The following is a 15,484-nucleotide window of genomic DNA, read 5'->3' as shown; positions in this document are numbered from 1 at the left end:
ATGGAAAGTTGGTTCTCAAAGATAAATCCCAGATTTATTAGCGGACTTGGCAATGGTCCCATACTCGGCTATTTATATGCTGCCCTCCTCGTTTTCCTAACCAAGATCTGTAAGGGGGAGTTCACTTGGGGATGAACTCACAAGGACAGAACTCGAAGGGCTTCCCTCGAGAAGAAACTATACACATTGCATCCGCTGCTAATGCTGCTTGATATTGGATTTTATGGTCCTGGCCGGGAAGCCTCTAAACAAATCAGCATTAGCAACAGATGAAATGGAACGAGATTGGTACACTACATAAAATAATACAGCATTTTATTGAAAATGCTGAGCACAAGTATAGACTTCAAACGTTTGTCCATTGTATTAGTAGGTATATAAAGATCTGCTGCAGTTAACCCTCTCATCATGGAGGGCTTGACAATTTATAGACTATTTATAAATTATCACAGGTTCCTTTTGTTTAATCAGTTTACCCACTTGAGTCAATTTCTGTAATAGGTGGAACTTTAGCAACCACTGTCAATCTTCCGCGGAATCATACCTTTCATAATCTTTTGCTGCGGCTTTGAAGTTGTTGACTAATATTTACACAAAGTTGCAGACTGGAATCTAAAGGAGCTCCCACTCAGTTTCACAGAATTCTTGGGTTTTAGTTTCCTTTGTGTCTACCACAGAATGAGTTGCTATCGAACTTTCTGAGGATGCCTGATTGGATTCTCCATCATACCCATACCAAACTGCTAGCTGCTCATACTCCTTCCTTGCTGACCTCATTCTTGAAGAAAATGCTTCCCGTATCTTTTTCTGAAATAGAAGCAGCAGTTAGAACCAACAAATGCACCCTATGCGCACACGCGGGCGCGCACACAGAGAGAGAGAGAGAGAGAGCACCTTGTATGGCCTGCGTTTGCCTTCCTTGTGCGGTACAAAATGAAGCTCATCTCCATCCACAAGAACACAAGTTTCCTCAAGCTTTAATTGAACATATTGTTGGCTGGTATCCACTCCTGGTTCCGAAAGTGTACCACGCTCAATTCCATCCAAGCCCCAGTCATCTGATCTTTCTGCAAGATTTACACGTAGAAATGAGCAATATGCAATAGGTATATGAATACATTCATCACCTTCATATAAAACAAAATCAGAAAGACCGATATGTACAACTCTTTCTCCTGTTTTCAAAAATTAGGAGGAAGAGGTTTATGTGAAGGATTTAAATGAGATGTAATGATATACCTGGATGAGATACAACCTCCATATCAGCAAATTCATTGTGCCGTACTTCAGAGTCCAGTGACGAACCCACAAGGGAACTTGCCCCATTATATGTACAAATGTCTACAGCTGTGAAATCAGAAGTGAAAAGACGGCAACCAGCAAAGGTGAAGGAAAACCGTAGCTAAAAAGTGACCCAGAAAATACTCACCATTTGGCTCTGCTGAAAGGCCATCAGAGTCTGGAAGTCTCATTTCTTTTCCTTCGTTTCTAACGAAGCTAGCCAAAACACTCAAGTCAGGTGATGCACTAGCAATTGCAATTGAGGGATCACTCATATGATCACTTGCATTTTCAAGTGCATTGCTACTTTCTGATATGGAGTCAAAGCCTCTAACTTCAGCCAAAGCTGGAGCTGAAATCTTAACTGTGTTGTCACATGATGCTCCATGATTTTCATTCAGAAGTTCAAGGAATGATGATGCTCTGCCCAGATCATTTACCATTGCCTCCGACATCTCAGTTGCAGAAAAGTTTTCATGCCCTAGACCATTTTTTACACCCATGTTTGAGTAATTGGAGATACTTCCATTATTATATTGTCCTGAACACAACTTGGGGCAAGTTCTTTTCACAGAATCCACAGAACATGGAGATAATTTGTTTTTTCGAAGAGATGGTACGCGGCCAAAATCCTTATCCATATCAGCAATTACTTTTGAATTCTCAGTTAGATGATCCACATCAACTCTCACAGAAACTTTTTTAACAGCTTCTTCTGGATTTTTATGGATCCCAACATCGGAATATCGGTCTACAGATAAGTCAGAGGTAAGAGCTTTCACAGGATCAACTGAAGATGGGGGAAGCAAATCTTGCACAACATCGGAATAGAACTTTTTAACACTTTCCCCGACATTCTGGACCTGATTCTCAACATATTTGACAGTGTCCTGTACCAAAATAAAAAAGATAATAATACCATAATTTTTCCCAAAAGGTAATAAAAATTAAAATTAGAAGCAATTAATCACACCCAGAAATAATTATAATATAAGTTAATGTTTAGCTAGTAATGAAGCTCACAAGCCCAAGAGTTCAGATAGTCACAATATATATACCAAGATTAGGGGCTCTCATACAGATGACCACTGATAACATCTAGAGAGAGAGAGATAATTAATACGAAAATAGTCTCACAAGAAGACCAAGGCAATTGCGGTCAAGGTAGAAATGACAGGTCTGGTAGTAGTAGCAGTACTAGTAGACAGAGCAGTCGTGCAAGGAGTAGAAAACTACTGCTACTAAAAATTTTGAGGACAGCTAAAGGCCAAATTAACCAAAAAGCCATACCTGGTACATTACTTCTTCCACCTCTAAGCACATAGCTTCAAACTTCTGGTATATGTTCCCAACCCAGTTTATACCTTTTACATCCATGTTGATCATGCATAAGCCTTCTTAAAAGAGGTTTTGGAATTCTTCCTCAGTATAGTAATGAACAGTTCCTTCACTTCTTACTGCAGGACATACAGTAGGAAATTAGATCAAACATAGTTCAACCTAAAAAGAAAGTAATACCTAAGGTCCGTTAACTGAACAGCAATATTGTTTACTGCCGAATGATATCCAAGCTAAATAAAAGATTTAACAAAAAAAGTAAAGCAAACAAGGAAAAGGAGAAAGGAAAAAATAAAAAATGAGACTTCACCAAAGCGTGTGAATGTATGTAGGCTGTTTCAATCATTTTCATACAAGCACCCTGGAATACACCACCAAAAGAATAAATAAAAAAAATGAAGAATTAAAAATGGGAATAGTAGGTCCACTCAATTTCCTGTTGGGAAGAAAAAGTATGCAACTTTTGATTAATAGAAATGGCTAAATACACTTCTCACCCTGAACTACCAAGCGATTTGCACTTTGCACCCCAAATTATTAAAACCAAGATGTTGCACTCTCAAACTATCAAGAACTGGGCAATAGCACCAATCCATCAAAGTCTGACCATTAAGATGTCAGCATGTCACAATTTTTTATGACAAGTAATAAAGCTTCATTAAAAACACAAAAGGACCTTCATTAAAAACACAAAAGGCGCATCCAAGTACACAAGGTGTATATAAGAGAGTCATCTATCTAGAAAGAGAAAAAGAAAAAGAAAATCATGAAGGGTTTAGCCCATTAAAGTCAATAGACGCTGGCCAAACAAAGAGAGTACTAAAAAGTAAAATTTTGAGCTCCTCCAACGTCCATACACAATTTTCAAAATTTTTATCATTTTGTTCCCTCCATACACACCCTACTAGGCAAATAAGAACCATCTTCCAAACCACAACAATATGTGGGCTTCTTCCTAAACCCTTTCTAAGAGTGAAAAAGGTCCACTAGTCTTTTGGGCATGAACTAAGCCAAAACAACTGGTCCGAAAAATTAATTCCATAAAGCACTAGCCATCTTGCAATAGAGTGAAAGGTGGTCAACAGACACCCCACTCCTCTTGCACAAGCACACCAATCAATCACCACAAAGTGTATTTTCCTTAGCTTATCTATGATGAGAATATTTCCTGCAGATGCAAAAATAGAAGCTTTGAAGGGGCCTTTCACCTCCAAATGCTATTCCAAGAGAAAGGATTATTATCACGAGGGATGAGAGCATTATAGATAGAGCGAACCATGAACATCCCTTCTTGGAAAGCGCAAATAAACTTAACTTCGCAAATTCATCTCATATTAATGGAATATAACTGATTAAAGAATCCAATGAAGACATCTATTTCACAGTCTTGGGCCACTCTGATAAAGTTTATATTCCATTGGAGAAACTAACTAGATATCTCCAAATATACCACCATAGAAGCATCCTTCGCACAAGCAACACTATACACAACCGGAAAAGTTTCCTAGAGAATCCTATCTTCACACCACCAATCATAACAAAATTTGATCCTGGATCCGCCTCCCACCTAAAATTTAGCATGCCCCAACCTTTTCTAATATTCTTCCACAAGCATGGTGCCCTTGTACGTCATTAGAACACTAGCCAACCCACATGCATCCACAATTAGAATATAGTATACTCTACACGAGGACTCTTTCATTCTAATAGCACCAAAACCACTTCCCAAGAGTGCACGACCAAACACAAGCAGTTTCCAAACTTATCTACCCTCATCGATCAGAAACATACTTTTGCAAAATTTACTAGGACAAATATGACCTCTACACCAAAGGGGAGAGAAAAAAGAGACTTGAAATACGTACATAGATTAGAGAGGGTGCCCTTGATGCTATTAATCATACTCCCTTTTACAAATACATCCTCTTCCAACCAGCCAGCCAACACTCAATCTTCTCAATAACCCCATCCCAAATGGCCTTGATCTTGAAGTGGCCCTCAAAAGAAGGCCAAGGTACCTCATCAATATAGAGGAGGACACCTTGCACCCTAGAAGACCTACCAAACTTTTCAAACTGATAACTTGACCATTGGAACCAACCCAGAGTTAGCTAAATTAAGCTTCAACCTGGAAAGTTCTTCAAAACACAAGAATAAAGCGCAATCTGACTCAGACTAACCCAGCAAATCAACACAATGTCATCTGCATACAGAAGATATGATATGTTGAGGACACCAGAATTCCTAGCCACAACAGAGAAACCTGATAGAAAACCTCCATAAACTAAAGCGGGTAACATTTTCATTTTGATAAGTGCCTCCATGATCATGAAAAAAGCATAAGGGACCAAGAGATACAATGCTACAAGAGCTACCAAAGAAACTGAATGGAGTTCCAATCACCGGGAAAAAAAAAAAAAAAAACCCATTTGGATACTGGCTATCCAAGATCATCATTTTTTCATACCCAAATCTACTCAGTAAGTATAAAAGGAAATCCCAATTGACATGATCAACATTTTCAATGTCTAATTGTATAACACCTCTCCAAAGCTAAGCCTACCATATAGACTTTCTACAAGAACAGAGTCCAATATTTTTCTTCCTCTAACAACGGTATGCTAAGGTTTCGAGAAAATCTTGTCTATCACATAACATTCCTACTAGTTAGAACTACATAAATGATCTTGTAAACCCCACTCACCAACCTAATAGAGATGGAGTCCTTAACATCCACTACCCTCAGTTTCTTCAATATGAGAATCGTGAAGGTAGCATTAAGACTTCTTTTAAACTCGCAATTGGCATGAAGATCATCAAATACCTGCATAATAATCGATCAATGTGGCAAAAATTATTACATCAAATCTTAACGGAATATGCTCTTTGAAAATTTCCAATAGTTGGAGAGCATACTACATGAGTTTTAGCAATGTCAAGTGCCAAGTGAAACACCTGGTAGTTCAGGGGTCAAAGTGTATTAACCCCATAAAAAATCAGCTTGCACAGAAAAGAGTCACATCATGGTGAACAAAAACACAACCAGAATTTCAATGTTTATGACTAGCCAGCAGTTCTTATGTCTTGATAATGTTCATGAAGGAACTCAGCTAGCAAATCCCTGAAGCAATACACACTATCAAGTGAATAACCAAATAATCTTTTATTCTAGGATATATTGCTCACAAAAGGCAAAAAACACATGAATTTATCGATTATTATAGCAAACTTTTTGGGCAAATTATATCCGGGTATCTTATGCAAGGTTCTAAGTATTGGCGAATGACAATCAAGCTGGCTTCTTTAACAGCTCTCGCGGTCTAAGGCAAGGTGATCCTTTGTCCCCGCTTCTTTGTCATTGTTATGGAGGCGCTTGGTTGAATTATGTCTGCTATGGTTGAAAGTGGTCTTATGGCTGTGTTTTTGGTTGGTGACACCAATCGGGGTACTCTTAACACTTCTCATTTATTGTTTGCAAATGATACTTTGATATTTTGTGAGGCAGAGCAAAATCAGATTCATTCTTTAAGAGCACTCTTACTTTGCTTTGAAGCTATGTCCAAATTGAAAGGGAACTTATCCAACTCAAAATTGGTTCCAATTGGAAACGTTCACAACCTCCGGATGTTGGCCAACACTCTCAAATGTAAGGTCTCCTCGTTTCCCATGTTGGTTTCAGGGCTAAATCTATATGGATGAAGTAAAAGAAAAGATTGAACGCAGATTGGCAGGTTGGAAGAGATTGTATTTGTTAAAAGGAGGTAGACCACACTTATCAAGAGCACTTTGTCCAATTCACCAATTTATTTCTTATTTGTTCCCAATTACAACGAGTGTGGTGATCCTAATTGAGAAACTCCATCGTGATTTCCTTTGGAGAAGGTTGGAGGATGAATTCAAGTTCCATCCGGTCAAGTGGGATAAGGTATGCTCTCCAATCTCTATTAAAGGGTTGGCAATTAGAAATTTGAGGGTATTCAATCGGGCTTTTCTTAGGAAATGGTTGTGGCAATATAACATGGAAAGGGAAGATTTATGAAAGCTGGTGAATGATTTCAAGTAGGGGGTATTTTTTTTTTTTGGGGGGGGGGGGGGGGGAAGCACTAGGGAGGTACAAGGGGCTTATGTATGGAGTGGGAGTCTAGAAGCACATTAGAATAGGTTGGGGTGTTTTTGCACGACACTCTAGAATCGTGATGGGCGATGGATCTAGAATAAAATTCTAGCATGATTTCTTGTGCGAAGATAGAGCCTTTAAGGACACATTCCCTATAGTTTTCAGGATTGCGTGTGAAGAGGAAGCATTAGTGGCAAACCTCATGGAGATGTTTGGTGGCTCAATCTAATGGAATGGGAACTTTATGAAGGCGGCGCATGATTAGGAAGTTGGCAGCTTTGCTGATTTTTTCAGACTCTTGTATGCCATGAGATTGAGAACTCAGGGAAATGATAAGTTGTGGTGGATACCCACTAGAAAAGGTGCCTCTAGTGGAGAAGTATTTGGAGAAATAAGGCGTCTCTCAAGGTGGTATTTTTCGCTTGGACTGCTTCTTTGGACAAGATTGACTATGGATACTTATGGAAACACCGGGTGATTGTTGTGGATTGTGCTGTATGTGCAGAAAGAATGGCATGATCTCTGTTCTCATGCATGCACGTAAACCCATCTCCGGCGCTTCTCGCTAGAGCTAATTCCCTCCTTTGTTTCTTTTCTTCCTTTTTCTGTGTTTGTTTACAAGTTACCAAGATGGAAGGTGATGGGAGTTTTATGGGAGTGAACAAAATGGGTCTCTCTAAGGAGTTGGTCATAATCTCTAAATGTTTTACTCTTGTGAAAGAAGGGGGCAGTTTGGCTAGTACAGAGAGGAGTTGGAGGTTGGTGGCTAAGGTGGTTATGGGACCTTCATCGGTGCAGTGGCTGGCCAAGGCCATGGAAGCGTGTTTAAAGGAAGAAAAAAAGGATTTTTACACCACAGTCCGGGAAGGCAGCCGCAGCTTTATAGCACAACGTTATGCGAATGATCAAGCCCATTATATGGCGGTGGTGGAATATGGTGGTGGAGGGAGGATGAATTTTATCTTCGTTCTTGAGGAGAGGGTAGTGGCTGGAAGAGGATGGGGGAGACGCTGCAGGACTTTTTCTTCGACAAGAGAAACACCCATAGCAATGGAAACATGAAGAGGAAGGTGGCCACAATTCAGTCACAGCACCATTCCTTCAGGGATGCACTTATGGTGAAGCAGAGAGGCGTGTCTGTGGGGCTTGGCTCTGATAGAGAGGTGTGTCCTATACAGTGGCAGGGTGGTGATAGCAGACAAGTAGGTGGCGTGACAGAGGGGGAGACTCTGGAACTCTTGCTGGAAACTAAGGCTCAACTGAACAAAATGCAAACCAAAATAGATTGGTTAATAAGGAAGGAGATGGGCTTGGTAAGTATTGGGCCTTGCGTGGGCCTGGAAGTGAATGCTGAACAACGTAGTGTTACTAGGGCTGCAGTGGATGCTGAACAACGTAATGGGCGTGAGCACACAAATACTAGGCCTTAGTTTGTGGGGAACTCAAACTGGCTAATGGGGTTTAAGCCGAAAACCTTGGGCCGCAGTGAGCCCACTAGTTACAAGGCCCAGCCTGTGACTTCAAGGCCCCAGCCTCCACTTGGAGAATCCGTAAGGAGGGAGACTTGCCCACCGCCAATGGTAACTGTACAGTGGTGGGTCTTATGCTGGTAGGTCCTATGCCGATGGCCCAGACAACGCCAACAATGATGGTGGAGCAGATTTTACCGTCGCGCGTAGAGGAAAAAGAAGCATTACTACCACCGCCAATTTTTTTCCCTGAGTTCAGCACACAAAAATTGTCGATCCTCAACATGGAACCAACACCTCCCCAAATGGAGGCTTCATCTTCAGTCGAGCACCTTGAGGTGTTATTGGAAGGTGGAGACGTGAGGAGTCTGGATTTCATGGAGGATAATGTCGTGGGGCTACATCAGAGGCTCACGGAGGTTAGTGAGGATATTTTTTTGGTTCTGACACCCACGAGATTACCCATCCCACTGATAATGTGGAGATTAACGTGGGTACCGCGGTTGAATGGGAAGGATGTAACCTGTTTGTGGGGGAGGGAGATACTGGGGATATGGATCCATTTCCACTAAACTGTCTGTTACCAAATGAGTTTGAGATCTCTGATTCGATGCTCAAAAAGGTAAAGGACATTCAACATGTGGTGGGAATGGAGTGTGTGGGTTACGAAGAGCAATTTATGGCCATTTTCACGGCCATTGAGGTGGGTCATTCTCAGTCCAAGAAAGCTAGATCCAAGAAACAGAGGGAGCTTAAAAGATTTAATTAGTTTTTTAATGAGGGTAGCTCAAGCCGTGATAAGTCCAAAGGGAAGGGTACCATTGTTTCTTTATGAAGCCAAAAATTGTGTCATGGAACGTGCGTGGGCTGAATGAGGGTAATAGTCAGATGTGGTCTTGGCTGGACAGATTCCTAATATCTCTAGATTGGGAAAGCCATTATCCGGAGGTATGTCAGAAGAGATTGTTGCGCCTATGCTTGGATCACTTTCCCATTTTGCTAGATGGAGGCACTATTCAAGGAGGCCGTTGCTACTTTTAAGTTCGAAAACATGTGGCTTAAAAGGAAAGGCTTCGTGGACAGGGCAAGGCTTTGGTGGTCATTTATCAGTTTCATGGTACCCCTATTCTCGCAAGCAAACTAAAAACTTTAAAGAATAATTTAAAGTTTTGGAAATCTCAAACATTTGGTGACATAGGGGAGCAAAAGAAAACCATGATGAAGGAATTACAGAATCTTGAGAGGATTACTAAATATAAGAGTCCTCACCTCAGAGGAAGTCTCATGTAAGGCAGAGTTAGCCTCAGAGTTAGTAAGAGTATTATCTCTAGAGGAGATTTCTTTGCGACAGAAGTCAAGAGCACTTTCGTTAAAAGAAGGGGATCGAAGCACAAAATTCTTCTATAGAGTGGCTAATTCTCACAGGAGAAATAATACCATTAAGATGCTGAAAATCAATGGTAGAGACTACACGGTGGCTCCTGTGATCTGGGAACATGTGGAGAGTTTCTTTGAACATTTATTTACAGAAGGTGAGGGTTGGAGGCCAAAATTAGATGGGCTTGGTTTTGATTCTATTGAGCCACAATCAACGTCTTGGTTGGAGAGATCTTTTGAGAAAGAGGAGGTATATGATGTGGTCAGAAAAATGGTGAAAGATAAAGCACCAGGTCCAAACGGCTTTTCAACGGGTTTTTTTCAAACATGTTGGAAAGTAGTGAAAGAGGACATTATGAATGTGTTCCAGGAGTTATTCTTGGCTGGGAAGTTCAAGAGAAGTCTGAATGCTACTTTTATTGCTTTGATCCCGAAGAAGACCGGAGCATCAGAAGTGAAGGACTTTAAGCCCATTAGCCTCATAAACAGGGTTTACAAAATTATTTCCAAGGTGCTTGCAAACAAGCTAGGGGTGATCATTGGTAAGATAATCTCAAAGCCACAAAATGCTTTTGTAAGGGGTTGCCAAATCCTGAATTCAATCCTAATAACTAATGAATGTCTGGATAGTAGATTAAAGTCTGGTATTGCAGGGATTATTTGTAAGCTAGATATGGCAAAAGCGTATGATCATGTAACCTGGGACTTCCTCCTTTATTTATTGAAGAGATGTGGTTTTGGGGAGAAATAGTGTATGTGGATCAGATGGTGCATTTTAACGGCAAGATTCTCAATTCTAATCAATGGCAACCCAAAGGGTTTTTTTAACAACTCTCGAGGCCTAAGACAAGGAGATCCCTTGTCCCCTCTTCTTTTTGTTATCATCATGAAAGCATTGAGTAGGATGCTATCAGCTGTGGTTAGCAACGGTTTTATGGCTGGATTTTCAGTGGGTGACCCAAATAGGGGCCTTATCTCGATTTCACACTTACTATTTGCAGATGACACTTATTTTCTGCGAGGCAGAGCAAGACCAACTTAGGACACTGAAGGCGCTTCTTCTTTGCTTCGAAGCAGCGTCAGGTTTGAGAGTGAACTTTGATAAATCAAAATTAGTGCCAGTTGGAAACGTCAGTACTACTAGGCAATTGGCTAGCACACTTGGGTGTAAGGTCGCTTCTCTTTCTATGACATATTTGGGATTATCGTTGGGGGCTGCATCACAGGCCTTATCTATTTGGGATATATTTATTGAGAAAATAGAATGAAGATTAGCAGGGTGGAAGAGATTATATTTGTCGAAAGGAGGCCGGGTGACTCTTATCAAAAGTACCCTCTCTAACTTACCAACTTACTTTTTGTCTGTTTTTCCAATCCCAGCTTGCGTAGAGGCATGGATCAAAAAACTCTATTGTGATTTCTTATGGAGTGGATGGGGGATGATTTCAAGTTTCATCTAGACAGCTAGGACAGGGTGGGTTGGGGATAAAGAACTTGAGAACATTTAATTGGGCACTTCTTGGGAAATGGCTTTGGAGATACATATGGAACCGAAAGCTCTCTAGAAATTAGTGGTAGATTGCAAACATGGTAGTTTTTTTTTTTTTTTTTGGGGGGGGGGGTTGGGGTACTAGAGAGGCGAATGGGTCCTATGGTGTGGGGGTTTGGAACAAAGGGTGGGGGGGGGGTGTTTACTCGCCATAATAAATTTATGGTGGGGGAGGGTACTCGTATAAAATTTTGGAGGGACATTTGGTGTAGAGAGGAGGCTCTAAAGGATTCTTTCCCATCCGTTTTCCGAGTGGCATGTGATCAAGAAGCTTCAATGGTGAACCTCATGGTTCATTCAGGGGACCAAGTCTAATTGAATGTCACATTTAGTAGAGCAACCCAAGATTGGGAAATAGACAGTTTTGAGACTTTTTCAGCCTAGTGTATTCTATGAAGCTGAATGGATTGGGGGACGATAAGCTTTGGTGGACACTTGCAGGTAAGGGTACTTTCTCGGTTCACTACTTTTATAAGTCTCTTTACACTTCTACCAAATACTCATTTCCCATGGAGAAGATTGTGGAGGAATAAGGCGCCTCCCAAAGCACTCTTCTTCTCTTGGATAGCGGACCTAGGTAAGATTTTAACTACTGATAATCTGCAAAAGTGTCGGGTAATTATCTCAAATTGGTGTTGTATGTGCAAAAAAACTAACAAGACAGTAGATCATCTCTTGCTACATTGTGAGACATAGAGAGCCGTGTGGAGCGAAGTGTTCAGTTGAATAGGGTTAAACTGGGTGATGCCTGCCACAGTGGTTGAGTTATTGGCCAATTGGGTGATGCCGAATCAAAGTTGTGTGGAAGATGGTCCCTACCTGCATTATGTGGTGCATATGGCGAGAGCGTAACGAGCAGACATTCGAAGACAAGGAACGGACACTAGAGGAGCTTCGAGCTTTATTTTTTCGGCACCTTATTTCTTTGGGCTATAGCTATAGATTTTAATGGCCTAAATGTACATGATTTTCTTTCTTCTATAGCAACCTAGATAGGTCTTATCCCTTGTATACCTTCTTGTGTACTTGAGCTATGCTTATCCTTATTAATACTACCATTTACTTATCAACAAAAAAGGATTGCGTGATTGTGGATCGTTTTCTACTGCATTGTGAGGTCACTAGGTCAGTATAGGATGATGCTTTCAGAAGATTGGAGTTAGCTTGGGTTATGTGTGCTACTTTAGTCGAGCTTCAGGCCAGCTGGAAGAATTTGGGCAGCATTCCACAAATCACAGTTGTGTGGAAGATGGTTCCTATATGTATTCTATGGTGCTTACGGAAGGAACGAAATGATCGGACTTTTGAAGATAAGGAGCACTCATTGGAGGAGATAAGATTATTCTTTGTTAAAACTTTATTCCTTTGGCCGAAAGCTGTAGATTTCAATGGCCTAGATTTTCATGACTTTATTGTTTCTATTTCTTCCTTCTAACTGTGTAAACTCTTGTATACCCCTATGTACTTAGGCTATGATTCTTATTAATATAACATGTTAACTTATAAAAAAAATGTATAAAACTATTTAGACAGTACCTTATAAATTCAATGATGACAGACAGCTAATGTCTTTGCCACTGCACTCATGTAGTTTTCTGCATAGATGATTTCGTTATATATATGAAATTATGAACATTTCCAGAAGCTCTAGATTAAATGATATTTTTATGAGATCAAAATATCCCTGACCGCAATGCAATCTTATTTCTTACCCCAAAGGAGCATCTATAAGAGGCAACAGAATAAACTAGGGATTTCACTGTTCACCAAAAACCAATAACCTGTACAAAGTTACTGCACATTTCAGTTCAAATGTTCACAATGCACTGATGACACACAGAAAACCAATGTGATTCAGTATCTAAAATGACAAGTTTAAACAGGCAAGCCACATTTGCTTTAAAATCTTTTTTTTTTTTCTTATTTTAATAACAGGCACAAGGTTTTATAAACAATTCTTTCACTTTTGCAGAATTGCAAGCAGGGGAGAGAGCGACAGAGACAGAGAGAAGGACAGGGAGAGAAGAGGTCTACCATTGCATTCCACCACCAACCCATGCCTCCTTCACACTGCCACCCCTCAACCCCATCCCTTGAAAGCTTTGGGAAATAAATATATAAAATAAAAATCCTCTAGCTTATCATCTCGAGTACAGTGTTTTAATTATGTTTGTCCTCAAAGAGATGTCGAAACAGATTACTGCCCATCAACCATGACCCAACCTCAATAGCACACTTGCATATTTTTCCTCCTTGGGAGGAGCGCATTTTTGCTTGTTTTTTGCTTAAATTAGATAGTTATATGAGTGAAAAGAAAAACAGCTATAGCTGCCCTGAGAAGTCTAAGAGATTTTTATCCATTCAAGGTAACAATAACAATTCCAGTTAAGTCCATTGTGGCCCCGTCCCCTAATTAATATCATATACAAAAGAATGCAGCAGCACACGCATGAATAGCGAATTGCATGTAAGATAACATCAATGCTTTTAATAAATTATATTGATGGTACCATTCCCTCAAGTTATGTCAACAAACCACAGAGAGGCCATATATGATATAAAAGACATTACATATAACTCCATCTCTTGACCCTAAAAGTCACTAATATATGGATACCATAGCAAATCCAGTAGACAAGCCAAGTTTGAGCTTAACTCGGTTCTAATAAACTCCAAACTACCACATTATAGTTTGTCTCACAAAATAGAAACAATAATCACTATACATTCAAAGCAACAACGCGACTCCCAAAAATAGATGTTAAATTTGTTTTGCAATAGTCACTGGCTTAACAACTCAAACAAGTGACGGGGTATGATGTCCTTGGTATGATTGGGATGCCTCATCCATTCCTTGAAGATCACAAGCTCAAAAACGTTTAGCTTGCTTCAAATTAGCAAAGCCCCAAAAATATTAAATCGTATGGCATGGGTCCATTTTCTCGAACATGGACAGATACATGAAAAGAGTTAACAAATTAATTTGGGATGTTAATTCCATCATCATGCGAGAGTAGTATTAGTATCAGGTCATTACTCTGGAAACAAAACTACTGGCCTTAGCAATCATTCAAAAGAAGAACTCACAAATAAAATATCTTTCTTCATGAAAAATACAACCAACCACGGGAAAATAGTAGATGAAACCAACACTGGCCATTTCCCAAGCATACCCATCCAAAAACCAAAACTTCCCATCACCCTTTAAGTAATTTTTCAAACAATAATCACTATACATTCAAAGCAACAATGCGACTCCAAAAAATAGATGCTAAATTTTTTTTGCAATAGTCACTCGCTTAACAACTCAAGCAAGTAAAGTGACGGGGTGCCTCATTAATTCCTTGAAGATCACAAGCTCAAAAAATTTTAGCTTGCTTCAAATTAGCAAAGCCCCAAAAATATTAAATCGTATGACATGGTGCCATTTTTTTGAACATGGAAAAGAGTTAACGAATTAATTTGGAATGTTAATTTCATCATCATACACGAGAGTAGTATCAGTATCAAGTCATTACTCTGGAAACAAAAGTACTGCCCTTATCAATCATTCAAAGGAAGACGAAGAACTTTTTATTTTATATTCTTTTTGATAAGTAAGAGATAAATACTATTGATATAAATGAAATAGGCATAGCCCATGTACACATGAAATATACAGAACCTAAATACATTCTAAGAGCGATAAATTAAAGACAATAAATCATGAACATTGTCTCCATTTAGTACAGAAGACGAAGAACTCACAATAAAATATCTTTCTTCATGAAAAATACAACTAACCACGGGAAAACAGTAGATGAAACCAACACCAGTCATTTCCCAAGCATACCCATCTAAAAACCAAAACTTCCCATCAAACCCTTTTACTACAACCCCCATATTCCACAAAAAAAAAAAAAGATTATAACAAAGGAATAAAAAAATTAAAGATACTAATTTTACACTATTTCAACTATTTTAAGACATGATAATCAAGATAAGCAGAAAAAGAAAAAGCACAAAGTAGTTTCAGCAAACGCAAAACCAAAAAAAATAATAATACCATATATACCATTAAGAAATAATATGATCAAACATTCAATAACGCAGAGAAAATATGATCAACATACAGAAACCCTTTTCGTATGCATCAATAAAGATGATAATCTGAAGCCTCGGAACTTACGTGCTAAGAGTGATGGTGAACACCTACCACAGAAGCCCTCAGACCATTTGTATAAAACCCAATTTCGTTCGGCTGATTAATCGGTGGTATTATCATTATTATTTCTATACTATCGGAGGGCGAGGGACAGAGAAACGAGACACAGTTCACAGGGCCTCTTCAAGCTTTGCTAGTTTGACACGTGT

At 39.6% G+C, this 15,484-nt stretch overlaps 1 protein-coding gene across 5 annotated transcripts; it reads right to left on the bottom strand.

Annotated features, from left to right (window-relative positions):
- Positions 1-340: 340 nt before the first annotated feature.
- On the bottom strand, positions 341-15,484 carry LOC109005767. Of its 5 annotated transcripts, XM_035694823.1 has the most exons (9): positions 15,300-15,463; positions 12,844-12,912; positions 12,668-12,726; positions 5,328-5,443; positions 2,572-2,738; positions 1,430-2,171; positions 1,240-1,347; positions 895-1,067; positions 341-807 (listed from the first exon to the last, which is right to left on the bottom strand). In XM_035694823.1, the coding sequence occupies exons 5-9, from the start codon at positions 2,665-2,667 to the stop codon at positions 613-615; spliced, it is 1,314 nt and encodes a 437-aa protein (XP_035550716.1). In that variant the 5' UTR covers positions 2,668-2,738; positions 5,328-5,443; positions 12,668-12,726; positions 12,844-12,912; positions 15,300-15,463; the 3' UTR covers positions 341-612. The 5 variants fall into 5 exon arrangements, with proteins under 5 accessions (XP_035550716.1, XP_035550715.1, XP_035550719.1 ...); XM_035694822.1 differs by lacking the exon at positions 5,328-5,443; XM_035694826.1 differs by lacking the exons at positions 5,328-5,443; positions 12,668-12,726; positions 12,844-12,912 and having other exon boundaries at positions 15,300-15,484.

Source organism: Juglans regia, chromosome 10 (genome assembly GCF_001411555.2).
Source record: "Juglans regia cultivar Chandler chromosome 10, Walnut 2.0, whole genome shotgun sequence".
Classification (NCBI taxonomy): Eukaryota; Viridiplantae; Streptophyta; class Magnoliopsida; order Fagales; family Juglandaceae; genus Juglans; species Juglans regia.
Note: the sequence above shows the minus strand (reverse complement) of the source record. Positions and strands in the feature narration are given on the sequence as shown.